Source organism: Dermacentor silvarum, chromosome 2, assembly GCF_013339745.2.
Source record: "Dermacentor silvarum isolate Dsil-2018 chromosome 2, BIME_Dsil_1.4, whole genome shotgun sequence".
NCBI lineage: Eukaryota > Metazoa > Arthropoda > Arachnida > Ixodida > Ixodidae > Dermacentor > Dermacentor silvarum.
This window is the reverse complement of record NC_051155.1, coordinates 137,806,571-137,833,364: the sequence shown is the minus strand read 5'-3', so window position 1 is coordinate 137,833,364 and position 26,794 is coordinate 137,806,571. Positions and strand designations below refer to the sequence as shown.

At 48.2% G+C, this 26,794-nt stretch overlaps 2 protein-coding genes and 1 long non-coding RNA gene across 5 annotated transcripts in view; 1 reads left to right on the top strand and 2 right to left on the bottom strand.

Moving 5' to 3' along the window:
- Positions 1 to 13,207: 13,207 nt before the first annotated feature.
- LOC119441821 (dynein light chain Tctex-type protein 2B-like) lies at positions 13,208 to 19,827 on the bottom strand. 3 transcript variants are annotated; one of them, XR_005190008.2, is made up of 7 exons: positions 19,779 to 19,827; positions 19,527 to 19,660; positions 19,400 to 19,469; positions 19,090 to 19,153; positions 18,946 to 19,007; positions 15,111 to 15,310; positions 13,208 to 14,932 (listed from the first exon to the last, which is right to left on the bottom strand). XR_005190008.2 is itself a non-coding variant. In XM_037706451.2 (6 exons), exons 1-5 carry the CDS (start codon positions 19,808 to 19,810, stop codon positions 18,960 to 18,962), a joined length of 348 nt encoding a protein of 115 aa, XP_037562379.1. In that variant the 5' UTR covers positions 19,811 to 19,821; the 3' UTR covers positions 14,957 to 15,310; positions 18,946 to 18,959. The 3 variants fall into 3 exon arrangements, 2 of the variants coding, with proteins under 2 accessions (XP_037562379.1, XP_049517609.1); XM_037706451.2 differs by lacking the exon at positions 13,208 to 14,932 and having other exon boundaries at positions 14,957 to 15,310; positions 19,779 to 19,821; XM_049661652.1 differs by lacking the exons at positions 13,208 to 14,932; positions 15,111 to 15,310; positions 19,400 to 19,469 and adding an exon at positions 17,342 to 17,486 and having other exon boundaries at positions 19,779 to 19,821.
- Positions 19,828 to 20,658: 831 nt separating this feature from the next.
- LOC119441822 (uncharacterized) lies at positions 20,659 to 22,689 on the top strand. Its single transcript, XR_005190010.2, has 2 exons — positions 20,659 to 21,017; positions 22,437 to 22,689. It is a non-coding gene; the product is annotated as an uncharacterized LOC119441822 (long non-coding RNA).
- Positions 22,595 to 26,794, bottom strand: part of LOC119441820 (integral membrane protein 2B) — a 29,189-nt gene continuing 24,989 nt past the window's right edge. Inside the window, exon 6 of the mRNA XM_037706449.2 lies at positions 22,595 to 25,121. Coding sequence (XP_037562377.1) covers positions 24,997 to 25,121 — 125 coding nt within the window. The 3' untranslated portion in view covers positions 22,595 to 24,996. The remainder of the gene's footprint in view (positions 25,122 to 26,794) is intronic.

The window sequence follows — 26,794 nt, the reverse complement described above, 5'->3', positions numbered from 1 at the left end:
GCCCTCAAAGAGGCATCATATGTTATGCAAGCCTCTCGCACCTAAATCGTTTCGCAATTGCTAGTTTGGCCTACTTTCTTCCTTCGATTCATTTGCATAGGAAAGCTGTACCGCACGCAAGCGCATCCGGGTCCGCGACGCCTGTGAGACCTCATCAATCATGACGCAGGGAGGAAGAAATAATTTTACGCACTTATGTGGTCATCTTGTCCCCAAACAATTATCGTAATCTGTCTTGCGTACATTTCCTATGTTTTCTTTTTTCTTCTTCTTAGTTTACGCTGATACCACTGGTATACGCGCATTCCGTCCATGCAAGTACGCAGCATCAAAGACGTTCCAGCCGGCGACGGCAGCAAGCAGCCTCTCGGAAGAGCTCGCCTCTTCTTTTATGTCGCGCTACTTTCCGCACGGAGGAAAAAAGCGCGATTCCTCTGATTTTGTCTCATATGAAATAATTTAGCATGCGAAAATGCAAATTATACCGGAGAACGGAGACCCTAGGAGAGCAAGTAAGATTATAATAGAGCAGGCGACGCAGGATCTCCAGCGCATGCAACGGGGCAGTGGACGGATCAAAGCTGGGACCAGGGCGGTCCGGGTTTCAGCATTGGTGTGCGCGTTGGTTGCCCCCTAGGTGTCCTGGAGGCACCGCTAGAGTGTGCTCAACAATGGCACGTTGTTTACTTCGACTGCCAGCTCGATTTGCGATCGGCGCGAAAAGAAGAGGCCCGCCGGCTGGAGAGTCCTGTGCAAAGAACCGCACCAGCAGCTGCTATGAGAGAGTACGCCCCAAGATGCGCAAACCAATCCTGGAGTTAGTGCAATGCCGATGCACGGACCAATCCCGGAGTCAGTGCAATACCGGGTCGACTATATAGGCGAGGATGAAGCTCAGCATGACAAATGCGGGCTGACAACGATGTCACAATATATACAAGCAAATGAGGACGCGGGCAGCAAATCCGGTTTAGAGCTTAGCTTTATCTTCTACCATGACACCTCTTACAACAGGTAAAACCCTCACAAATGGACCTAAGGCAATTCTGCGGGTGAACCAAGTTTACCAAACTATGTTCGATGCAAAATTTGCAGACACGGAGGCGTAGATTCACTTATTAATGCGCTCGAATTCTACCGTCTGCGCATAGTAGGAACATCCTTAATGAATAAACTGCACCAATAAAAAAATACAAGTGTGTGTAACGTTCAGTAGCAGCGAGCCGAAAAGCAATCTGTTATGCACATTTCAACGCTTGACTAGGCATCGCAAGAACTTTCTTGAAGCGGGAAAATAAACAAATAAACAATCAAGCAAATCATCAATTAATAGACAAACGGCTGACCAGGAGGAAAACGGAAAGTCGCCATGGTGAGTCATTTTGCTCTTCTTTCGTTCCGTTTCCCATAACATGCCTTCCTCCCTCCCCCTTTTCAAAGCAACTGTCCGGAGAAACGCCCCATTTTGAATTTGAGTTTAATTGTTCTGCTTTCATGATATGAGTCCTCTCTCCCGATGATGATGATTTAGTGGCATTCCTTTTGAAACGGGGCGGTGACCATAGTCGCCTAACCTGCTTGAGCTAATCGGGTAATCTATACTTATGCCTATTAGCCTAGCACTCCGCCTACATCTCAATCTTTTCTCTCTTCTACCTTGTCAGTTACCTATGCGTGTAACAGATTCAGTCCTATCAATCTCTTCCCTGCCTTTTTCCACCGATACTCCAAACATCTGCTTACCGCTTAATGCTTTGCTTCCATCCACTTTGAATCCCAGCGCCTCTGGAAGGTGGACGTTACCTACGAGCATCGCTGGGTGAATACGCTAGCATTTTATTAGGATGTGTTTCCAGATTTTTCTGCTGCAGACACATACTTCATCCTGTTGCGAATATTTGCTCCGGTGTGTTTTTGTCCTTAGGCAACATCTTGGGCCTCAAATAGCAAGGCACGTACTGCCTTTTGTGTTATCGTAGAGATGTTCCTTTGATTTAACTTTCGCCATATTCACAAATATCCATGGTCTTTTTTGTTTTCATTTCTTGAGCACAATTTACTGTCTGTTTCTCTTTCTTTTTGGCGACACCTAATTGTCTATTTACACTTTCATTACCCTGTCCTCGGTTGCCAACTTTCCTGACTTCTTCCTCCATTCTGTGTCCACGCTTTGGAGGTGGACACAGATTCACACAAAACTTGGGCACTTCGTGATATCTGGCAGAGGGCGAAGCATTTAAGTTACACGACACTTGGCGGCGGCACGGCAGATGGCGAAACAGGCACTCACATAGCCCCCCGCTTACGGCTAATTATACTTATTGTTTATGTCCTTAGTTACAGACTGCTGCAACGTGTTCTCGGCACAGAAAGATATCAATTGATACCATTTATTTCATGTTCGTATGACATCTACAAGTCACTTAAGCGAGCTTTTTTTTTTCGGAAGTGGTTACAAGATAATAGATCCCAGATACGCCAACTCGTGTTAAGTCAGCTAAGAAGACCTTGGCTTCGAAAAGCTTGGCCCCTATATTCGTAATTAGCAAAGTCAAGCGAAACTGTCATAATTTTCCGCCAAATAGATCACTCCATTGTGACGCACCACATTCTCTGAAAGCTATTGTGTTCCCGCGACACGCAGTGCTTAAGGCTCATTCCCCCTAGGCCGACACGACACTGATTTTGGTCTGCCGACTGTTGGCGACAGCGTTTTCCTTCCTTTAAACTGTTGTCCACAGCGCTTTCCGTCCGGTAAACTGCTGTCGCCAACAGTCGACAGACCGAAATCGGTGTCGTGTCGGCCTAGTGTGAATGAGCCTTTAGGTGATCTCTTCCTCCGTCACCCCGATTCAGCGCACCTTGCTCTGATTAACACGCTTATTAGAATAGTTCAGACTTGCGTACAGCAATTTTTAACGTTCAGCCCACATCAGCTCCCCTATACTTGCGCAAGATGCCTTGGAATCTTTATTTCAGTTTTATACTTAACAGTACTTGTGCCTTTACTCACGAACCAGCATCCTTGAAACATTTCACGTAAATGTTCTGCAATGTCCCTGATATTTGCAGTTTTATTTGGTCTCCATTGTGATCTGTAGCGCACCCTGCAGCTCACTCCAATAAGTTAGACGGATAATTTCTTGCGACACCTCCGACTGATTTGTATATGCAACTCCTCCGGCATGTTCTGTAAAGTACTTACTCCACTCATTCAAAATTTCATTCAGATTAAACTTTTACTTTTCAAACGAAAATCCTTTCAACTTTGTTTTGATGACCCCTATCCAGCGGCCATCTAATGACAATATACAGGGTGTTTCAGCGAACACTTACAAAAATTCTTAAAGGTTAGGATAGGATAGGAATAAACTTTATTTGTCCAGCGGTTAAGGCTGTTGGTGCCCGGGGCTAGGCTGCCAGGGGTCCATCGCCGGAGAAAAATCTTTCGAGATCCTCGGCAATGGCCCTGGCCCGCTGGACGGCCCATTCCTGGTCCTCGGGTGCCTCGCTGAGGAGGGCGGCTTGCCATCTCTCAGCGAGGCGCCCCGCTTCAGAAGGTCCTGCTGTTATCTTCCCCCTTCCTCTTGGTCCTTCTTCAGGGCGTTGACATTCCCAAAGTATATGGGCCATGTCAGCCCGTTCGTGCTCGCACCACGGGCAGCCGGGCGACGGGTGCAGCGCGGGCCACAGGCGGTGCAGGTGATAGGGGTTGGTGAAAGTGCCCGTCTGCAACCGCCTCAGGTCGACTGCCTGGGACCTGTCCAGCCGCCCGTGGGGTTGTGGATATGTCATACGTTCTTTCCTATAGTGTGCAAGAACCTCTCGGTACGAGGCCGGAAACTCCTCGATATCACAGTCGGCGTCCCCGTGGCCCCCAGCTCCGACCGCCGCGATTTGGGTTGTGTTGATAATTCCTCCGGTGGGGTCCCGCACAACAACGGCGGCTGCCCTCTGGGTGATCGCGTCGCGGCGGGTAAGTTGCCTCGCGACGAGATGGGCACGCTCGTTGTTGTTGGGCGGGATGCCGGTGTGTTTTCGGCCGTTAGTATTGTTGTTGTTGCGGCTGTTGTCTTCTTTAGTACCAAGCTCCCCGACGTGCGCGGGGAACCATTTGAGGGACTTGATCGTAATCCTGCCGGACACGAAGTCTCCGGCTCTGGCGTTGAGCATGCGCGCCACATCCGCGGACACCCAACCTTTGGTGTAGTTCCGGATCGCTGATTTGGAGTCGCTTATTATCAGGCTATCCTCCGTACCTCCGTGGAGTACCGCGAGGGCTATGGCCATCTCCTCCGCTGCTTCGGCCGACGGCAGCCTAGCTGATGCCGTGACTCGGATCCTTCCCTTCGTATCTACGACCGCCATAGAGAAGGCGGGCTCCGCCGCCGTCGGCCGGCCGTGTCGTTGATGTTGCTGCTGTTGCTGCTGCCGTTTTTGTCGTCGTAGTAGTAGTAGAGATGGTGGTGTTGGCATCCCCGGTTCGTCTCGCACATTTCGTTGTAGTGGCGATGGTGGTCGTCGTCCCTCGTCGCCATCAACGTTACCGGCGGGCCGCGGGTACCTGGCTGCATCGACAAACAGGACGCCTTCTCGTCTTCCGTGCTCCTCGAGGATTGCTACCGCCCGTCGTTTACGTCTTTGCACGTCATGCACCGGGTGCATGTTCTTCGGCATGTTTTCCGTCTGTATGGCGTCCCTGACCTCCGGTAGCAGTGTTTCCTTCAGTCCCCGCGCCTCATGATATCGAATCCCGAGCAGGTCGAGGATTCGTCTTCCCGTTTTGGTGCCCGACAGCCTCTCCAGCTGCGCTATTCTCTGCGCCTCGGCGACCTCCTCGAGCGTGTTGTGTACGCCCAGCTCGAGGAGCCTGTGAGTTGGCGTGTACTGGGGTACCCCCAGGGCGGTCTTGAACGCCCTGCGGATCGCCACGTTCAGCTTGTCGGTTTCGCTCCTGTTCCAGTCGGCATACGCGGCGACGTACGATATATGGCTCAGCGCGTACGCCTGTATCAGCCTCGTCACGTTGTGTTCTTTCATTCCTTTCCTCTTGTTCGCGACTCGCCGCACGAGGTGCGTGGCGGCGGCTACTTTCTTCTGCAGTCGGGAAACCAGCTCGCGGTTGGCACCGTTCTCTTCCAGCCACAGGCCGAGCACTCGCAACTTGGACACCGTCGGTATTCGGGTCCCCTCCCTCGTCGTGACGTGGACGCCCAAACGACGGGCGTCGAGCACGCCCTGCGGGAGGGGTCCTTTCTTGCGCGGTCTGTGGAGTAGGATCTCTGACTTGTCGGGTGAGCAGACGAGTCCCGTGTCTTCAAGGTGCCGCTCCACCTCCCGGACGGCCCGCTGCAGTCGGTCTTGCATTTCGCCAACGCTCGTGTTCTCCGTGGTCCACACTGTCACGTCATCTGCGTAGATCGTATGATTGATGCCCTCTATCGCGTCGAGACGCTCCGGCAGGCCGATCATGACGAGGTTGAAAAGCATGGGGGAGAGTACGGAGCCCTGCGGCGTTCCCGCACCGCCCATTCGGACCGTTCGCGGCGTGGCCCCGTCCGATCTTGACCGTCGCCTCGCGTTCATTCAGGAAGCTGCAGACATATCGGTGAAACCTCGCCCCGAGATCGAGTCGGCTGATCTTGTCCAATATGGCCATGTGCTTCACAGTGTCGAAGGCGCTCTTGAGGTCTAGCCCGAGCAAGGCGCGTACGTGAGTGCTCGGAGCGTTCACTACCTGTTCTTTGATTTGCAGCATGGCATCCTGCGTGGAAAGTCCCTTCCGGAAACCGATGATGTGGGTGCCGAAGGCGTCCTGCTTCTCGAGGAGCGTCGTCACCCTGTTGAGGCAGGCATGCTCCATCACTTTCCCCACGCAGGACGTGAGGGAGATCGGCCTCATGTTTCGGACCTCTAGCGGTTTGCCTGGCTTCGGTATTAGTATAACGTCCGCGGACTTCCACTCTTGCGGAATACGGCCCTCCTTCCAGCACGAGTTGATGTACTCGCAGAGCTTCTCGATGGCGTCGTCGTTCAGGTTCCTCAAGATTTTGTTGGTGATCCTGTCAGGACCTGGCGCCGATTTGGTCTTCAATAGCTGGAGGACCGCTCTAATTTCCTGCACGGAAAAGTCAGCGTCAAGCTCCTCGTTGGGAGCCCCGCGGTATTCGGGGTGACTCTTCCCTTCCGGTCGAGTGAGGTGCGTCTGCACGATCTCCTCCACGAAGGCTTCAGGGTCGTCCTTGTACTTGTGTCGCAGCTTGGCCATCTCTGTACGGGTCGCCGTTCTGGTGCTTCCCGGGTCGAGCAGGTGCCTGAGAATCTTCCAGGTGCGTCCCGCGCTCATGTTGCCGTTCATCGTGTCACACAGCTCCTGCCATTCTTGCTCGCACAGGCGGCCGCAATGCGTCTCGATCTCCCGGTTGATTTCGGCGATCTTCTTGCGTATCTTCCTGTTGAGTTTTTGCTTACTCGCTCTCCGTTGCATGGATTTCTTGGCCGCAACGAGATGTGCCAGCCGGCTGTCCACTCTGGACGGTTGGGGAGCGTCGTCGTCCCCAGCTCCGCGGGATCTATCTCCTACTTCTTTGGGGGATTCTTATCGCCAGTCCGTCCATTCAATCTCATCGGTGGCTTTCGCTACGTCCGCGAGTAGTTCTCTGCACCATTCGCTGATGTCTTCAATAGGGCCCTCCTTCTTGTCTCGTTCTCTATTTTTCTGGAATCTATCCCAGTCCACGATTCTTGCCTTTCGGCAGACGTCCTCCTCACTTTATTCTCTCCCACGGTCACACACAGGATTATGTGGTCACTCCCCAGGTCCTCGAAAGAGTTCGACCAAGTGACCGCGTCCGCGCCCGACCAGACAGAGAGGTCGGGGGATGTGTCGCGGCACACTCCCTGTCCGATCCTGGTGTGCGAAGCCGGCTCGTTGAGTACGGTCAGGCCGAGCTCGTCCATCAGTCCGGCTAACCTCTTCCCTTTCGGCGAGTCAGCTCCGTATCCCCATTGCGTGTGCGGCGCGTTGAAGTCTCCACATATGAGCAAGGGATTGGAGGTGGCCTTGGACATCGCTTCGCGAAAGAGGGCGTCGAAAGTGTGAGTGCGGTTTCTTTGCGAGGGGGAGCTATATACGTTGAGCACGAAGAGGCCGGTCTTCTTTCTTCCACTACTCGGAACGACTTCGATCAGGACGTGGTCTATGTCCGACTCTTCGTGGAGCACGAGTTCGTGTTCGATGAAGGCCGTCCCACGCTTAACCAGGGTGCACACCTTGACGTCCCTCCCCATGCATTCGTAGGGGGTACAACACGTAACATAGCCCGGAAGCTGGGGCCGGTCGAAAGGTTCTTGCAAGGCAATCACGACAGGAAGTTTGTTATTTGAAAGCGTTTTCATGTATTGCACCATCGTTGCTTTTTTGTTTTTGAAGCCCCTGCAGTTCCACTGCCAGACAATGCGTCTGTTGTCGGACTTGCGGGACACAGCCATGATTGTTATGCAGAGGTGTTGGGGGGACACAACTCTCCGTGCATCCCTCCTTCCCCGGTGCGGGTGGTGTTGGCGTTGTTGCCGCTGGTGAGGATGGCCGGTACATTTATCGCTTGTGGTGACGGTACCCCGGCCCTTCCGGGCAGGTGGTGGTGATGTTGCAGATGCTGCAGCTGCATCGTCCCACGTTCCAGATCTTCGATTCGTTTATTCATGGCCGCGAGTTGGGTGTTGACCGCTGCGTACTGCGCGTTCCGTCCCGCGTCGGATTCGTTCAGCCTCGTGAGGAGCATGTCAAACATTCGCTCCATCTTGTCCGTCAGTTTGTTCACCATCTCTTCGATCGCGTCTATCTTTCTGGCTCCTGACCTGGGTCTCTTCGGTGCTTGTGCGTGGACCACAGCGTCTTCCGTAGGTGGCGCGTCGCTCGTGCCCTTGCGCTTGGAGCCCGCCGTCGCCGGTGCTTCTTCGCCGCAACAGGTGTCCATCTCCCCGACTTCGCCTTCTGTCGCGGTCACATCGCCTCGCTCGGCGGCCTCGCGGGAGGTGGATGAGGAGATCCTCTCATGAGAGGATCCTTTCATGTTCTTCAATATTTCGTCCAGCGTCTGCTGTAGCTCGTCGATTTTCCTCGCTGATTGTTCGTTCTGCTTTCTGGCCCTGCCCAGCTCTTCTCGAAGTTCCTTGTTCTCTCGTTCCATTTTCTCCATCCTCGCCGCCAGGAGGCGATCGGGGGCTCCTCTCGTACTGCCAGTGGCGGGGGTGCTCTCTACACAGTATTCATTTCTCCCCGCGACTATGTCGGACCAGGTGACTTTGCGCGGCCCTGTCTGTGTCTCGCCCTGTGTGGGCCGCACGCCGTCTGGCAGGGGGCGGTTTCGGTTCCGGTTGCCGCTCCCACTCCGACTCCGGCTTCGACTTCTGCTTTTACGTCTGTTATGACTTCGGCTCCGTCTTCTTATCGGCGTGAGGGATCTGGATCTCGAGCGACTTTGGCCTTTTCCCTCCGCCATACTGTATCCCGATGGTGATAGGGTCCGCTGAGGACCCCTCAGCGGACCCTTTGTTAACTTCTTAACAAAGCGTTGCTTTATGCATTGAAGCACACAATTAACTGGAACGCCGATGCATTTCTCCGCAAAGTTCGGGAATTAATATCTCGAAACTGGTGTCAGCCCGAGAATTCGTTCCAAGTGGATCCGCTTTGCGAACTCCAAGGCTACAATTTGTAAATTGCAATATGGGCCATCAGGTAATTAGTTACAAATCTAATTAGTCAATTTCTGTTAATTATTCGATTGTGCATTTCAATTTCTTGTGCAAGTAATGTCCGCCTCTTCAAGTAGACCAGTTCATTAACTAGAATTGGGCTATCTGCCACAGGCAACCTTAAATAAATTTTGAAAGTGTTCCCTGAAACACCCTGTAGATCAACAAACTTGTTCTTTATTTGTGCAAAAAATATTGTTTCAACTAACTGACACCGCAAAAAAATACTGGCGGAATAGCCATTACACTGGACCACTAGTAATCACATTTGCATGTGTTTGTGACACAGCGACCATGGAATTCTTTGCGTTCCAGTACATTTACATGTATACGCCAGTGTGGTAGCTCAACACATCCTGAATCAGCAGAATGCTCACTTGACATTTTGATAGCACACAGGAGTGCCATTTCCTCTGTAAGCATTGTATGAAATCTCGGTAGGGCCAGTTAGTCAAAAGCAGTAAAAAACATTTACACTTAAATTTGTTTGCTTCAACGAGATAACAGAAAACAAATCATAAATGCACTTTCCAACACTTGCAGCATTTTGTGCAATTCACAGGGCATAAGTGTCCTGCGCAAGCACTTTTAGATGGAAGGTTAAAATTTAGGAGGGGAGAGTGTGGGGATTACTTTCGTCCAGTTTGTTGCGGCGCCATAGCGCAGCACGTTTTGGGCATAGGGGCCACATGCGAAGTGTGTTTCGAACTTCGCGCAAATTCTAATTTAAAGCAGCCCTGCATGAAATGAAAACCAAGTGCTAAAATATTCACCGACGATTACAATACTGCGTAATGCAAAATTTGAGTGCAGCTCTACACGTGTTTTCATTTAGCGATATATTGGCTGGCGTGGACAATCTGACTCGTACCGCACGTTGCAAAGGAGCGAAGTGTGGCACGACTGCCTCGCTAATCTGGAGAACGCGATAGCCAGCGCATGGGTTACACGTGGGCAGGACTTACAACAGCCGCCGTCGACAGACCTCCCCAGACGACGCGCGCTACTCTGGCGCCATCTCGTAGCCATCGTCGCCACACTGCGCTTTTTTTCTCACGCTTTCGTCATACCCTCATCCGCTTTCCGCCCATGGTTCCGCTGCACCCTCATCTCCGCTTTCCTCCTCGCGTCTTTCATCTCCGCGGCACTCCGCGTGCGCTCTTTCATCTTTAGATATAGATAGATAACCTTTAATCCAAAGATAGTTTTGCCTTGCCCCAATGGGGCATCGCTAATGGTCGGGGCCTCTAGTCCAGGGCTCCGCTGGCTCTTGCCATCTTCTCTGCTCTCTGGATCAGCTTGAGCTGGTCGTCGAGGGCCGAGCTGGACAGCAGTGCCTCCCATTGCTCCCTCGTGGTGTTCGTGTCATGGTGTTCTATGCTGTGTAGCGTGCACTCCCACGTAATGTGGTATAGGGTTGGTGTGGCCCCACACCACGGGCATTCGTCCCTGTAGGCTGTGGGGTGCATGCGATGTAATATGTGTAGGTTCGTGTAAGTGCCTGTCTGGAGCCTACGCCAGGCAGCGGCATCCTCCGTCTTTAGTATTCGATGGGGTGGGGATATCGCAAGCGACTCCCTCTGTGGTAGTTCAGGTTTGCTGAATACTCGGGGTCAACTTGGTCAGGGTCATCTGCAGTCGGCGTGATGAGTGCTCGGTTATGTGCAAATTCTCGAGCTGCTCTGTCGGCATACAGGTTACCCGTGATGGCAGCGTGACCCGGTATCCAAATGATGGTTATGATGGTGTTGTCGTCAGTGTCCTCCTTGGGTATTTGGGCTAGGACTTGTGCCGCAGGTCTTGCGATTCTTCCCTGTAGGAAGTTGCGGCAGGCCTGCTGGGAGTCCGTGAGGATAGTCAGTGGTTTGCGTGTTGGCCTTCGCGGATGGCTAACGCGATGGCCAGCTCTTCCGCTTCCGTGATCGTGCAGGGGCGGGTCGATGCACTGGAGGTGACGTGGCCTCGGCGGTCGCAGACCACTGCCACTGCGCCCTTTTTCTTCGTTCCGTACAAAGCGGCGTCCGTAAAACGGGCCGTGGTATCGAACCTGAATGTTTTCTCTATGTATTGGGCCCTCGCTTTCCTCCTTCCGGAGTGTAGGTTAGGGTCCATGCTGCGTGGTATTGGGGCAATGTGATACCTGTCCTGGACGTGACGAGGTATCGTGCAGGTTTCTTGGGTTCGTATTGTTGTGGCTTTGAAGCCCAAGGTTTGTAGGACCTGCCGGCCCGTGTGAGTCCGCGCGTCTCTGTTGTTGTGAGACGTGAAGGGCTTGTGTGAGTTCGCTGAGGGTGTTGTGTAACCCCAGCGCCAATAATTTCTCAGTCGATGTACCCATCGGCAGGCGGAGAGCGGTCTTGAAAGCCATCCTCAAGAGCGTGTCGGCCTGTTTCGTCGCGGATTGTGTGAGATGGTAGTACGGCAGGCTGTATGTGATTCTGCTCACCACCAGGCTTTTGATCAGTCGGAGGGTGTCCCCTTCCTTCATGCCTCTATTCTTCGATGTTACACGGGATATCATGCGTGATATCGCCTTGACACTGGTTTTGAGGAGCGTAAGGGTGTGTGTAGCACGCTGGTTAGACTGCAGCCACATGCCCAGCACCCTGAGCAATGACGTTTCTTGTATGAGGCTCCCGTTGAGGTGTACCTCGATTTTTCGTGTAGGGTCTGTGGGGACTGTGTGGTTACCCCGGCCTCGCCAGACTCGTATGAGTTCAGATTTCTCAGGCGAGCATTGTAGTCCCCGTTGGCTGATGTATTCTTGGATGAGGTCAGCTGCAGTTTGCAGCCGTTCTTCTTTTTGAATAAGGGACCCTGTTGTGGTCCAGAGTGTTATGTCGTGTGCGTAGAAGGCGTGGCGGAGGTCTTCTACGTCCTGCAGTTTTCTTGCGAGACCGATCATGGCTACATTGAAGAGCGTGGGTGAGATGACTGCTCCTTGTGGTGTGCCCTTGTTGGGAGGGTGGTATACTGCAGTCTGGATCTCCCCAATCTTCAGCTCTGCCGTGCGGTGGCTTAGGGAGCTCTGAACGTACTTGTACGTTCGCTCACCGCAGTTGGTGTTGGCGAGCCCTTCTAGGATTCCTTGGTGGCTGACGTTGTCGAAAACTCCTTTGATGTCGATTGCTAGGAGAGCATGTTCGCCGCTGCGGGGAACGTTGCTGAGGACTTCTTCCTTGATTTGGAGTAAAACGTCTTGTGTGGACAAGCCTGCGCGGAAACCAAACATGGTGTCTGGCAGGTGCTTGTTGTCTTCTAACTGTCTCTGCAGTCTCTTGTGTATGATTTTCTCGTACACCTTGCCGAGGCAGGATGTGAGCGAGATGGGTCTGAGATTTTTAATTGCCAATTTCTTCCCCGGTTTGTGGATCATGATTATGCGTGCGTGTTTCCACATCGCCGGCACCGTACCTTGTTCCCAGTGTTGGTTCAGAAAGGCCGTGAGCGCGGAGATGGCCTTGTCGCTAAGGTTTCTGATCATGGCGTTCGTGATACGGTCCGCGCCCGCCCCTGTGTTACGGGTGGTGGCTGCGATGGCCGCTCTCACCTCGTTTTCTGTGATAGGTTCGTCCAAAAGTGGGTTGGGTTGTCCCATGTGTAGGGGTTGTATATGGTTGCGTGGGAGCTGGATCTCCATAGCACTTTCATCTTTCGCTGCACTCGTTTACATGTGACGCCAGCGCCGACGATCGCCGTAGGAACTGGCGCCTAAGAGCTGCGCTCTAAAATGACAATATGTGCTGCAAAAGCTAAAATGTGAGTTTATTTGAATGCTAAAGGAGTTACAGGCTTCAACGACAAAACAGTAAGCCGCAGAACCAAGAGAAACAGTGAGAAAGTTACTTAAGAGAAGGCAGAGTGGTCAGCCTGATGATGACTTCCTTAAGCCCAGACCACACGTACGCTTGCGGACACGCGCAGGCTCGCGTCTACGCGCCCACGCATGCGCAGACGGTGCGGCACGAGCGGCTCGTACGCGTCGAAACGCGGCGCGATCTCGGTGATCAGCTCCTCTCCGATATGCTTGGGCTGCCTCGCGCTGGCGTGCCTGGCTACGCAGCTAAGGCGCGGTACATTCAACATTTAGTTAAGCAGATTTATACCATGCAAGAAAGTGCTTCTTCTTCACTTTTTGTGCTTATCTAACAGCTCTAAAAGATATAACAATTACGTTTATGGATATCGAAGCATTTTGAAACAATGTCAACAACGAAGTACGAAGTGGCGTCTGCGAAGGCGTCAACGAGTGAGGCCAGTAGCGCGCCATGGAGCGCGCGCCGTCGCGCGTATTTGTGGATGCAAACCGCCATTCCTCGCGAGGCGCAGCAGGCGCTAGGCGCGTAGACGCGAGTTTACACGCGTCCGCAAGCGTACGTGGCGTCTGGGCTTCAGTCTGCTGCTCTGCGCTGAAGGAAGGGGAAAAAAACAGGCTTGTGAGACGTGATCAGTGAATCAATGAACATTTATTGAAAGTAAAATGGCGCTTTGGCAGCAAAATGTAGGATTCCCAAACGCATTATTTTTAAGCTTACCTTATTATTTAACTACTATTTATGTTTCCAGAAGACAATCATCCAGAACACAACATGCCAAGGTGACAAATGTAGCTTTAACCAAACGAGCTCAAGCATGGTGACATCTGGTGGTGCATTTCCCATTGCCCTCTAAGTCACAGTCCATAAGTTCTGTGCTTTTTGTACATTACTGCAACTAATTTTGTGCATGTCATTCGATTTTCTCACCTGCCTTTTGACCTCAACAGTAATCGTCTGTTTCTATCGTCAGCTATCATCTGTTGGACAGTTTGAGATGTCCCAAACCCAATTTTTAAAAAATTCTTTCATAAATTATTTCTGCTGCATGGACAGATTACACATTATGATTCATTCTGAGTGTTGGCCCATGTAAATGTCTAAATAAGAGAAAGAAATGAAAATTTGTAGGTTGCTTCTCTTTAGCCCAGCATATGTAATTTACTGAAGAGTACACAGCCTGTACTGAAAGAAAAAAAGACCAGTTTCATATCTAAAAGTAGGTGTAAGCATGGAATACTTTGAATAGCATCAACTCTCATTGCTGTCTTTTTTTTATTAGGAGAGACTATCTAACTGCTTTCATCACCTTCCTCTTCTGCATTGACACATATGCCCAGACCACAGATGTGTTATGACAGACAAGCTCGATGAAGTGTATGAAAAGGAAGACTGCGTGTTACAATGGATGGTATGCTCACAAAAGCGATATTGTAAGAAACAAAGCACAGGTCGTTCAATGGCTACTGCAGTCGATCCTGCTGGACTGCATATCACAGTTTGGTGAACAACCTGAAGGAGTATTGTATAAACGTCTACCCAGTGGTCAGGTCTATTTTGTCTGCTGCTGCAGTTCTGATTGGCTGTGCTGGGGTACACATGAAAAGGAGACTGGTGCACCCAGCCAATCAGCACTTCAGCAGCAGACAAAATGGACATGTCCACTAGCTGGACACTTACAGAATACTCCTCCTGGTGTGATAATGTTGAAGAATCATTTATGCAGAGACAGTATGCTTTGCTGGTAAACATGTCAAGCAAGAGCCCACACTGCAGTAGTGGCTAGGGTGTCAGTGTGGGGCTTAAGTGCAAGACATAACATGCGTGCATTTGTCTCTGTGATGTACAAACACAAGGTAGACCAAATATTCACTCAAGCTTAGAGATTGTTAAAATGAAATTTCCGTTATATGCAAACCTGCACAACCAAATGCTCAGAAAACAAGCATCCAGCCATCAGTTTTTCCTCAAACCTATCACAAGAAACTGCAATAACATGTCTATGCAGAACCATTTCTTCCTCCTTTGGTCACGATTATCCCTTCTTTCTTGCTTCTTCATTATCGACACTGACACATGCCTCACTTTTTCTGAAATGCACTAAGTGTTTCACAAGCAGCAGTACTTCATCTATCATGCTGACACTCACCTAGTAGTAGGTACCAGGTGAGTAAGGTAGTGCCTGGTGAGAAATCAAATCCTGTTTTCGTACTGTAGTGCAATTATTTTTTTTTCTTAACTGATGACAGGAGATGGATTACACTTGGTGAGGTATGCTAGAGCTTTGAAACTGGCGAGACCCTTTCAGACACCATGAGGCCAGCGAGAATCTTGAGTTGAAACCTGGTTAATGCCACCTGCAAGAATTTTTTTTATTTAAGGCAACTGATTGAGGGGGGGTGGCAGGCACAGGAGAAATGCATGTCTACAAGCACAAGCACCTCAACTAAAGCAGTTCATAAACTTAGAACTTGGCATGTTGCTTTTGAAGATTACTTAGTTGCCAATTTATTCAGTATTTAAAAAGTCACTCACGTGATGAAGGCTAAAGAATATTCTCAATAGCATCTTGGTTGTCCCCAGTGAAGGCACAACAGATGTTAGAAGCCACAGCTAGCTCTGTTCTTGGCAGCGCATGAGCATTTATCCTATTTTCCCAATACTGTGCCGCTCCATCCTGCCGTGGCATGATGCCTGTCAAGTAGGGCCTATGCAGGAAAGGTATCTTGATGAAGCTATGAAAATGGAGAAGCAACTAAGTGCTATTATTCAAGGTTAAATGCACCACGGTCAATTGTGTGGCAGCAAAAATTATAAAAAGGTTGATTTTGTAATGCTTTTGTATCAGTGATTAAACATTGTGTGCCGTTGAGTCAAACTGAGAGACATGGCTTGCTGCATAAATTCACTAATAAACATTACCAAATTGGCATAAATATAATGCAAGTGACACAGGAACTTCTGAATCCTTGGCATATACCTAGGTATTTGATTATAGCATGAATTAACGACACCTAATGCCATAACACCATTGCACCAATGGGTTTAATGCCGTGGGCAATCTGTCACAGCTGCCACCTGCATATGTGCTAGAGCTTTTCAGGAAGCACACCGCAGCAATGGATGGTCACATCATGCTGTGATAAAACTCTAACAGCAGCATCACTATAGTGATTGGGTTGCTGTTCCTGAAGATCCTATATGGGCATTCTTTACTGTAGCTGTACTTTGCGTCATAGCCTCCATATCCTGTTCACTTATGCATGGTATCACCTATTAGCAGGCCCATGCCCCCTGCCATCATGTGTGTGTATACAGTTGAAACTTCAACATAACGAACATGAATATAATGAATTAGCGGATGTAAAGAAGGTATCTTCGTGCCAGATTCAACTTTATCATAATGACGTTTGATTGAAGTGTGACGAAGAGAGCTGATAAAAAGAAATCAATTTATATTTATGCAAACACTGCACACATAAATTCACACATGCTGTCGTAAAGAGCGAAAGCAGTTGAGGACACAATATATTAAAGCCGTAATTTTTCTGTACAATCTCAATATGTCCTCTCCACTCGGCTGAGAGACTGCAATTTGTTTAACTATATAGATATGGAATATTGGTAGAATAAAAGTGACAAATTATGTATAAAAACCTTTATGTATGAAAGTTTCTGCTAGGTGCTCAGTTGCTATGCTTTCTAAACACTGTTATTGTTCTTTTTGCATACATCATGAACAACTTTCATTGCATTGAACCAAAGTGAGATGAATATAAGGACTGGGACTGATTCTTTGGTATTGTTCTTGTATAACTAGCAATGTTTGCGGTAGCTTTACACCTTTGTAAATAGGAGCTGCCATGAAATATTGCAGCACCAATTCTAATCCAAGTCTCGGCAGCTGCTTTCATTGATGTTAGCAATGGGCCTCTTCGATTATCCGTCTCTGACAGTCCCTGACTGTCCGAAAGACTGCATACGCAACGCTGATTGGCCGAAAGCACCGTCTCGGGCAGTCCGGGACTGTCAGGAATGGATAATCGAAGAGGCCCAATATGCAGGGGGTGAAGTTGCTTAAGGTAAGTCACTACCTTCGAGAAAAATTTTTACAATTCTTGTCCAAAAGTTACAATTATATTTTTGGCTGGTAAAGCTTAGGTAGTTTGAAACTTTAAACTGATGAAATTACTAAAAATGTGAGCAAAAAGATTTATATAAATCAAAATGTGCCAAAATATGCATGTTGCGCCAACAGTCATAACTACAAAATGGTAGGTGCGACTCAAACGCGACTTGGCAGGTACTTAATGAGGACAATAACCTGTGCATCTAACCACCACAATCACCATATCTTTAAGCTAAGGTGCGCTATCACAAAATGACTGATAAAGTTGATATCCGGCAGGTTTGTTTTTCACACAATTGGTCATAGTATAAAAAGTTACGGCTCGTTTTCAGTCATTCTGCTTGAATGCATAGTTCCATACATAAAGAAATAGCACACAAAGCTTTATGCAAAAATATTTATTAGAAGGAAAGTTATCACTGTTCGCGTAACTGTAGGATGCAGAAAATCATGTTTTGAGAAAAATGGCTTTAAAGATTGGAACCGAATGTCAGTGTAATAAAAAAAAAAACATTCAATATGTCAATATGTCACCAGGCTCACAGCTTGGGCCCTCCTTCAAAGCAACACGAACTTTTTTTGAGCGAGCTAAAGCACGCATATTTTTTTTTTTTTTCTGGCCCGTTTTGCATCTCAGGCTGACTCGCATGCGGCCTTCCTCACACGATGACAGTCACTGCATTGGCAATTCCTTTTCGTCCCGTACTTTGCCATATTTCATGGAGTACTATGACTTTCTTTTTGAAGGGCTAGAACTACATCCGCGAGCTCGAAATGGCGTACTAAAAAGCGCAGATGGCACAGATAACACAGACGAAAACATGCGCAAACCAAATGAAGCGCGCGCAATGTAAACAACAGAGTGCCGTAGCGCCCTTCAGCCCTCTTGTGGAAATTTTTAAATAAATCAAAAACATCATGTCCCACAAAATGCTTCCAAAAGCTTTAGAACGTACTTAAACAAATTAGCATTACGTAATATGTATACGAAGAGACAATTATGACGAGATAGCAGATGCTGTGGAATCAGAAACCTTCAGTTTCGGTTTTGGATGCGTCTAGGAGGGGGTGGAAAAATGGTCATAACTTTTGAACGACTTAAGATAACAACATAATTTTTTTGCTAAATATTCTTAAATAGACAGGAAGCTTGAATATATCAAATCCCCCCCCCCAAAAAAAAAAATTTTTTTTTTTGTTGTTTAGCTTGTTCGTGCTTTGGTGTTTAGCTTGGCAGCAGTCCCACACAGTACCACCCCTACTTTTGAGCACCAAGCCAACGCCTCCTATAAAGACGTCTTTATAGGAGGCGTTGACCAAGCCTTCTCTACATTTTATTGCGATAGCAATTATATGGACACTTCAACCGGATTTCTGCCGTCGGCGTCGCCGTGAGGTTCCGTATAGATTCCAAGGGCGATAAAATCGTCGCCGCGCGCCGTATGCGCGAGTGAAAGCGCGCGGGGGACACGCGCTATCACGGAGAGCCAACGCACGGCGGAAAGCAAACGCGATTGTCGCGCGAAAGGCCGTGGGGGTATAAGGGGGAGGGAGGCGGGGCGACGCTGTGCTACGGCACCAAATGCTTATCTTGCAACACAGCGCAAGGGGAACTGGCAACGCAATCTCCCACGCGAAAGAAAAAAAAAAGCGGGGAGGCTGCGCGGGAGGGAGGGGGGGGGGAGCAGCTTATACTCTGCCAACGAATACGCTTGCGCTGGCTGTGGTGGCCGTCGCCCGCACCAGCTCTTATCTCCACACGGATCTGACCTTTGTATGCGCTGTGCATTCGCCGCTCAGTTTCCGTTGAAGCGATAGACCGCACGATTCTTCGCCCGCTGCAGCGGCTGCGCTTGCTGCCAGCGCTTTGACAGTCGTTGTCTGCGGTCATTCAGTGTGATCTATTCATGTTTGCTTGTGCGCGATGACACCACGCTTGTCAATTCAGTTAGAAAGCGAATGTGTGCAAGTTTATGCGACCGATAAAACTACTCTACTATCCCTACTCCGAATAGCTCTCTACCAATTTGCTATCGCAATTGATGCTTCGCCTTTCGGGCGAAACTGCGACATTTTTTTGTTTAAACCATTCTCCTGCACTCACTTGCAGTGGCCCATAAACATTTTCCAGTTTGCAGTGTGGCATTGATGCGTTATAGGGTACTACCAGCAGTGAGGGAAGAGTAGAAAACTACTGCAAATAGAGATGGAATTTTAGATAGAAGGTCTAATGAAACTTACCCCTCTGGCCAAGTCTAGTAGTAATATGAGGCAAGGACAACAGCAGCACAGAACAAGCTGTCCTTTGGGACAAACAGCCTCAAATTAGGTGACCGCCGCCGAATCGCACCACTGTGACAGCCGCAAGCTACCCAAAATACTTACTCCATTATAGAACTCTGAAACACAGACGTCAGTGTCGGAATCCCAAAGGCAGCGGCAAGCCATCCTACAAAAATGAATTGAATAAAACAACACTTAGTGCAGAACTTCACACTGCTTCGTATATGGAATATTACTCAGCAAGAGCAATAACACACGTTGCTAGACTTAAATGTTGCAAGAGTTAATTTGCAACGTTTGAAAATTTAATTAATACACTGAAAATATCTGCCCAGCATGGTCCCCGCTACATAGACCACTCTCGGCATTTATCCTGCATTGCAGCATACTACAGTCGAGCGTCATAACTCACCTTGCTCCTTCACCGCGCTGTTCGCTGATGACTACTTGCACCACGTACTTGTATCTTTCGAAACCCAATTCTGAAATGTAATTTGGACACGTACGATACGCGTGACAGCAGCTTTTAAAGAATGTACCTTGTAGTCTTTCGCATATCCTTTGCGAGGTTTCTTTCGTCCACTTTGCTATCTGACTGGAATCGTAAATTTTGTCGTCAAACTCGGTCATCAAGACATCTTTCAAGCACTCTCGGGCAGCTTGGGCTGAAAACCTATAAAAAACAGAGCTCTTTCTCAATCAACGATGTCGCTAGCCCTTTGAAAATAAACAGACGATACTGTAATACCAGTAGGCTAGAGAATTAATGCAGCGTTATGAATAAAACCTACTTTTTATCAGGTGCCAAGCGCAACTCGTACATGTTGGCAGCCATTTTAGTTTGGCAATCGTAATCATGGTTGTCATGACGACGACGTTATGAATTGGATAGAGGTACCGTAGTGGTCGTCCTGGCGGTCGTCTGCTCAAATGAAATAGACGCATAGACGTACTACATGAAGTCGTCTTGTCTGTTAGCAGCGGTTGGCAGATTCAGAATTCTGAATCTCTGGCTAATAAACGTTGGCTCCGGCTGTTGCGGCAGCGCTCATTGGCTGAGGCGAGCTCACGGGCTGAGTAGCTGTCGTCTGCTCGATGCACCGTCGTTGTTGCGTCGTTTGCATTCTTTCCGCCACTGTTTTTCTATTTTATTTACAAAAGATCGGTGGGAAATAACACCAGTGTTGCCGCCACCCAGTATCCGCCAGTAAAAGCTCCATGCAGCTGCGGTAGGGTCTCCGACGCGACAAGCGTCCGGCCGGCGCGCGGGGCCGCTCATTCGGGAGAAAGCGACGGTGGCGCCACCAACTTTTCAATAAAAAAAGCCTCAGCGGGGAGCCTTCGTTGGACCAACGCCTCCTCTAGAAAGATGCCTGCGGCGTCGCTCGCTCACCCATTGTAGCCGTCGCGCCCTGTGTTGCGGTCGGTTGTCGAGAGATGGCGCCAGCATCTACCCTATCTCCGCAGGGGGTTGGGGTGGTGCGGTGTGACGGCGGTAGCGGCGTCGGCAGCCATGCGGTGATGTGCGCATGCGCGCATGTGTGGTGCAAGAGATCACCGCTACGATCGCTAGCTTCTACCTCGAGTGGAAAGGAGGAAAAGGGGAAAGGTAAGGGCAGCAGGTTTTTCGCGCACGCGGCAGGCATCTTTCTAGAGGAGGCGTTGGTTGGACCCACTCCTCCAGTCTAGTGTTTCGATCAAAATGTTCGATGGCCAACTCGGCCCGCTCGACTGGCTATGGATGTGTCGCCGTGCTGGTGCAGTTAGTAAGGTGATGAGTTGAATCGGCGTTTCTCGTCAACCAGCGCCGACACGATGTCGGAGACTGGCATGCTAGCCGTTGCTGTCACGCTGCTGAGCATCGTCGTACCTTTCGCAAGCTGTCACGGAAAAGCAGAGCACTCGCAACGAGGCCGCCAACAGGAACTCGAAGTCGTCAGCCGAATCTTGAGTGTCTTCGCGAAGCAAGAGAAAGATCCGTGCATACCACGCGGGCGCATCCTAGCTATCATTCGTACTGAAAAAACCAGGTGTCTATGGTTTTCTGACGTTTGTAGGTTAGCGGGCTTGCGATGATAAAAGCTTCAGCGTGTCCGATTGGCTACAACTGTTGCCACGGCATTTGGTGCAGTACGCTTTGTAAGCTCACAATATACATTTTCGTTTTGGACTACGCGGTATCGTTACTGCAATGCTTGCTGCTCGTTGTGCAACAATCTGTGGCAACAAAAAAAGGAAAGAAATTAATCAGTTTCGACAAGCCATGCCACCGCGCTTAGCCCGACGGCGCGGTAATCGTGCCTATTGCAGTTACTTTTCCTCGCCGTGCCGGTCGGGCAAAGCGCCACGCCGCAAACTCACTTCATGAAGCACGAAACTTGCGTCCAAAATCGTTTAACATTTGCATAGCGTATACATTTTACTTACCCACATGTTTCGCGGCAGGTGGCGCGACAAAAGAAAAAAATGATACATAAACTATTAAATCTAATTTTGACAGTCGCACGTTCTTGTACCAATGGTCGGTTGTGGATTGCATCACACTGGGTGGTCCACAAAATCGGATCCTCGCTTACTACCTGCGAGTGCGGCACCAAAGATGTTTTCTGGCACATCTTATAAATATGGCTGTTTTCAATGCCTTTTTCTAGAAGGGGTCTAGTAAGAACGACACTCATTTAGAATTCTGTCCGAGTCTCGTAGAGGCTTTGATTGATGAGAACTCCCTACCACAGCCTCACAATAAAGGATGCCAATCAGGTGCTCAAACATGTCGCTGTTTGTCGCTCGCCACTTAAGTCCATGTTGCTCACTGCTCAAAGTAAAAAGCCGACAAGGAGGCGCTTCATGTGCTTAAAACAATTCTTGTGTGATCAGGAGGCAAAGACTGTGATGGGGCACTATCCACTATACCTTCCTTTGAAGTGTACCACACAGAAACCAACTTTTAGAACCATACTTGAGGCGAGCAGCAAAAAAAGAAAAAAAAAATGTTTCAAAGGCAAGGCAAATTACACAGTCATTCATCAAAGGAACAGTATTGCTCTATTTTAGAGCAAAGAACACATCATCTCGGCTAACTTCAAAATTTTGAAGCCCTGAAGTCATTGTAAGTGCTGCAGTTACGCAAACTTATTTTTTTATCAGTAACAACTGATAAACGCTTGTCCTGTGGTCTTCATTCCTTTGTCATCCTTGTTCCTTTCGCGATGTTACTTTATACCATTGCTCTAATTATTTTTTATATTTTCCCAAATAATATTTTCCTCCCACAATCTAAAATTTGGTTTATTTTAGCATAGAGAGCACAGTAGCAAAAGGGTTAAGGCAGGCATCTTTTTGGCTCCTAGTACTCTTAACATAAAAAGACTGCTCATGCTTTATTGGTCAGTGTGTGGACAGTAAGGCCTAATTTTGTTCTTTTGTTTCCATCTTCCGCCATCCTTTAGGTACAGCACCAATTTGTCCATCGTAATGGTGTTCATATCCAACCTCGTCTTGATGTTCAACCTCTTCGTCATGGTGGTGACACGATACTTGCGCTACGACATTCGGAACAGCATCGGCCAACTCCTCCGAGAGGCCGCCAATGAAGACAACATCTCGCTTCTTCCGAGCTCCTTTTATTAACCAATTCGAAAGGAGACACTGTGAAAGATTGGAACCACTACGACAATACACAGGTTTTACTCGTGCCCTGCAGTTGGTGGAACTGTGTGTACAGGGTGATAATGTGTATCATGTGCGATACCAGCAGTATAAGTAGTAGCAGCAGTTGTAATAGCAACTCTTTTTTCTTAACCTTAACAACACTCATTACCCCTGCGCTTGCGCAGCAGCATTTATGCCAGGGACATGACCACAAAAGCTTAACAAAAAAGTGCAGCAAACTTAATATAAAATGGCCAGACACTAATGTGTACAAATAAAATTAAGAAAATATGGCATCACTAGAAATGAATTGACAAAAACAATAATACGCTGAGCCAGCACTTTGAAGTTGTTTTAACACTTAAGCTCCACTGTTTTTCAAGAACGCCAGCAGCTAGCTGTAATTGACTGGTAATTTTTTAAAATCTTTGCTCTCAACAAATACTACGTTAGACGCACACATGTTGGTCACTTTGTTGGACATAAGAGTCTGCAATTGGTGAACAAGTGGTCACTGGTTAACAGCACTGATGCTTTTAAGTCCTCTTGTGAACCATTACTAACAAATATTACGTGCATGCTATACGACGGCCCCTTGGCTGAGCACAAACTATTGGTTAAATCAACCAAACCTGGCAAAAATACAAACTCTTGCCCAAACAAAGACCACGAGTACTTATATTCTCAAAAAACAAACAGCCAAAATGCACCAAAACCACACAATGTATACATGTTTGGGGGGACGCCACCACCTTTGTACTCTCTTATTTTCCTACTTGCCCCATTGTTGAGCAAGACAACAACATAGCATGCTACACTTGGCAACTACATTTTGTTCTCGAAGCTTGTAACTGTTAAAGAAAAAAAAGAAAAAAAAATACACAGAACAAACACGGCAAGCCGGAGTAAATATACATACACTAAGTATATATATGTATATATTTATATATATAATATGCTACAAGTGCACGTCAAGCATCTCAACATGTACCATGGCACTGGCAATGCCCGAAATAGTAAATAAACTTTGCGGTTCATGTGGTGAGCCTGCGACACCCTAGTGAATAATGTTTTAGGAGGATTTCACATATGGGGGTCTATAAAAAGCCACAAAGAAATACTTTAACAAAGTTTGCACGCTTCCTTACAACTTAAGCTGCAGCTCGCACAAGTAACACTGCCGGCAAGTGCAGTATGCTTTTAATCGTCTATGGTGGTAAGCCCCACACAAGTCATGTGCTGCTGCAAACTATACCATATAAAATGTGGAATCTGACATCAAGAGAGACAACTTGGATCGCAATGAACCTAATCAATCCACTGCACTGCGAAACACATTGGACTGCGCCTGTGCTCAGATTCAGGTTCCACCTGATAGCGCAAGATGTCATACTTCCGAAGCGAGCCACTGGGATGAGAGCACACCAAGCCTGTTCTAAACCGTTCACAGTGTTGTTTATGATTGCTTCGGAAAGACAAGGTGTGTGTGTTCAGTCCCCTTTTGGAACCACATGCTCCACGTGCGCTTCTGTGCCCAAACAAAATGTGACAAAGAGAAAACGTAGCAGCACTGCCAGTGCTGAATGATAAATCTTTTGTACGTGTTTACCTATGTCATGTAGACACTTTCATATTTGTGCTAACAAGTCAGTGACGACAGGCTTACGTCAAAAAGTGACAGCTCAAACACACACAGAGCCTTTCAGCAGTGACAGAGGAAAGAAGAAAAATAAGTCACTGTGAAAGATGGAGAGATACAGACAACGTACATTGCACCAGTCATTGTAAAGCATTCACGAAAGAATGACTAGATACCCCGTCGATACCAAGCAAAAGAAGACAATACGGAATGAAATGTGCAACAGAAGCACAACCCCGCAGATATATAAGAAATGCATGCACGTGTGTTATTAAATGAGCCTAACTCAGCACTAAATTACAAGTTTACAAATTAGTAAAGCAGTGAAAATGCCCCTAAAAATCATGACAGCAAAGAGAAAAATAGCAACAGTTGCCAGATTCAGTAGTTACTGTCATAGAAAATTTTACAGCACAGAAAAAAAGAAAGTAGACAGTAAAGACAGAATAAGGAAAGGAGGAAATAAGAGAGAAACGGCATGACATGAGCAGGTGCCGCTTTTCCATGGAACAAATCTAACTGCTCTGAAGTGAACAAAAGGGGGGGGGGGGGGGCAAGAAAATGAACGGGAGAAAAACATATGCCGCCACAATTAGCGCTTTTCTCGGTGGGCAAAAGCACCTGGCCCTCCAGACATAGATGCAGTAACTCCTGCCGTCCGCCCACCCCGTGTGCTCTTGTATCTAGTTGATGGCAGGCACCATCCCGATCTTGCTGTCTCAGGCTTGGGAGCTTCCAGCTCCGACTGCTTCATCGATGTTGACTATTTCGATTTCGCCAACCTTGTTGCCGGCAAACTCAACAAAAGTGGCACGGTCACTTTGCCCGAGGCTGCGCTTGAACACTGCGAGAAAGGAGGCAAGAGAAGAACAGAGTGCAGCGATTAGGCAGACTTCCTTCGTTTTCTTGCAGCACTAATAGTTGCAGGTTTTCCGAGCTCTCGACGTTACTGGACGTTTCTTTGTTAATAGGCACTGCTACAACAATGGGCATAATCTGCATGATCTGTTCAACTGCTTTCAACACCAGTGAAGAGGTTACTTAAATGCTTCTCTAAACACGTGTAAGACATTTAAAGCACTAAAAGTAGTGACAGAAATTCTAGTGTGAGCTAATCTTTTTAAATAAAATACTAGTATGTATGTTGTTACCACAAGGCTAGGTTGTGCATTCTATATATTAGCAGTATCGTCACAGTAAGAGTTTTCTCACAGGGGCGTAAAGTTTTGTCCAAGAATTACTAAGAAGGAAGACCTAGCAAGAATTTCAGGAACTGATGGGCTCATTTTTTTTGTTGGTAACAATCATAGAAGCCAAGAGAAGATAAAGCAAGAGAAAGCAGAAGGAAAATTAATCTATTTTTCATTGAAGTGTCAAAACCAAAAAGAAGAAAAAGCTGAAGTGTTCAAGAACACTTCAGATTACTTGCTGCAGGTGAGAGCCCGACTCACATCTTCCACATTGCACGTGTGGTGCTTTACCAATTAAGCTACCACGGTAGCCGTCCTCCCACCAACCTTCTTGGGTGTTTGTATATCGTTACAATACCAGCCCTGGCAGTGTTCGCCAGTGCCACTCATGGTCATGGCAGCGGATGTGGATTGCCCGTGGCTAAAAGGATACTATTCCACATTTGCCACTATGCCCTGAGTGGCACTGGCTAATACTCCAAGGGCTAATCTCGTACCCATACACAAACAGCCAAGAAAGTTGATGGGAGGACAAATAGCCTGGTAGCTTAATGGCATCGCACCCACATACAGAATGCGAAAGATGAAGGTTAGGCTTCTTTTTTTTTCATCCACTTTAATTTCCAGTTTCCTTATAATTCTACGTTCAATTACAAAGTAACAGTTAATTTTCTCGATGCTTTGTCTTGTTTCATTGTCTGTAAGCTTCTATTTTTTACACTTTATCTTCCTCAAACTTCCAAGCAATCATTGCTCTCTGACAAAGCAAGGCAATAAGTTTCTGTGCACATGCATAATTATTCTGAATTGTATATATAACACAATATTTTCTTGAAAATGTTGGATTTGAAAAGTCACAAAGCCGTTTGAAGTTGGAAGGGCAAGTCCATGTGCTGCCCATTGTTCCAGCGCTGGCTGAACTGCCATACTTCCAAATCCCGTAGACACCAGTGCCATATTTTCTTCTAGTAAATATTAGACAGTCTTAGCAGACCGTTTCCTGCGCCCCGCTCCGCTCAGCCGCAAGCGGACGGGCAAGCTCCGTTCCGCTAGAGAGCTCGCCGAGCAGAGCGCACAAGTGCGGTGAGCGAGACGAACGGAAATACTAAATGGCTGCCGCCACTGCTGCGCGTTGGCTGAGCTGTTGGGGAGACCCTTTGAATCTTTGACAGAGTACCTCAGGAAACGAGGTGAGGGCACAAACTCGGCGCCAAAAGCGCAGTTGTGAATACGATTTGTTCAGTAGACATGTGGCACGTCAAGCACCTTTGACTCGGCTTAGCCTCATGAGTCGCAGCTCCGTGACAATACACCTGCCAGTATTTCA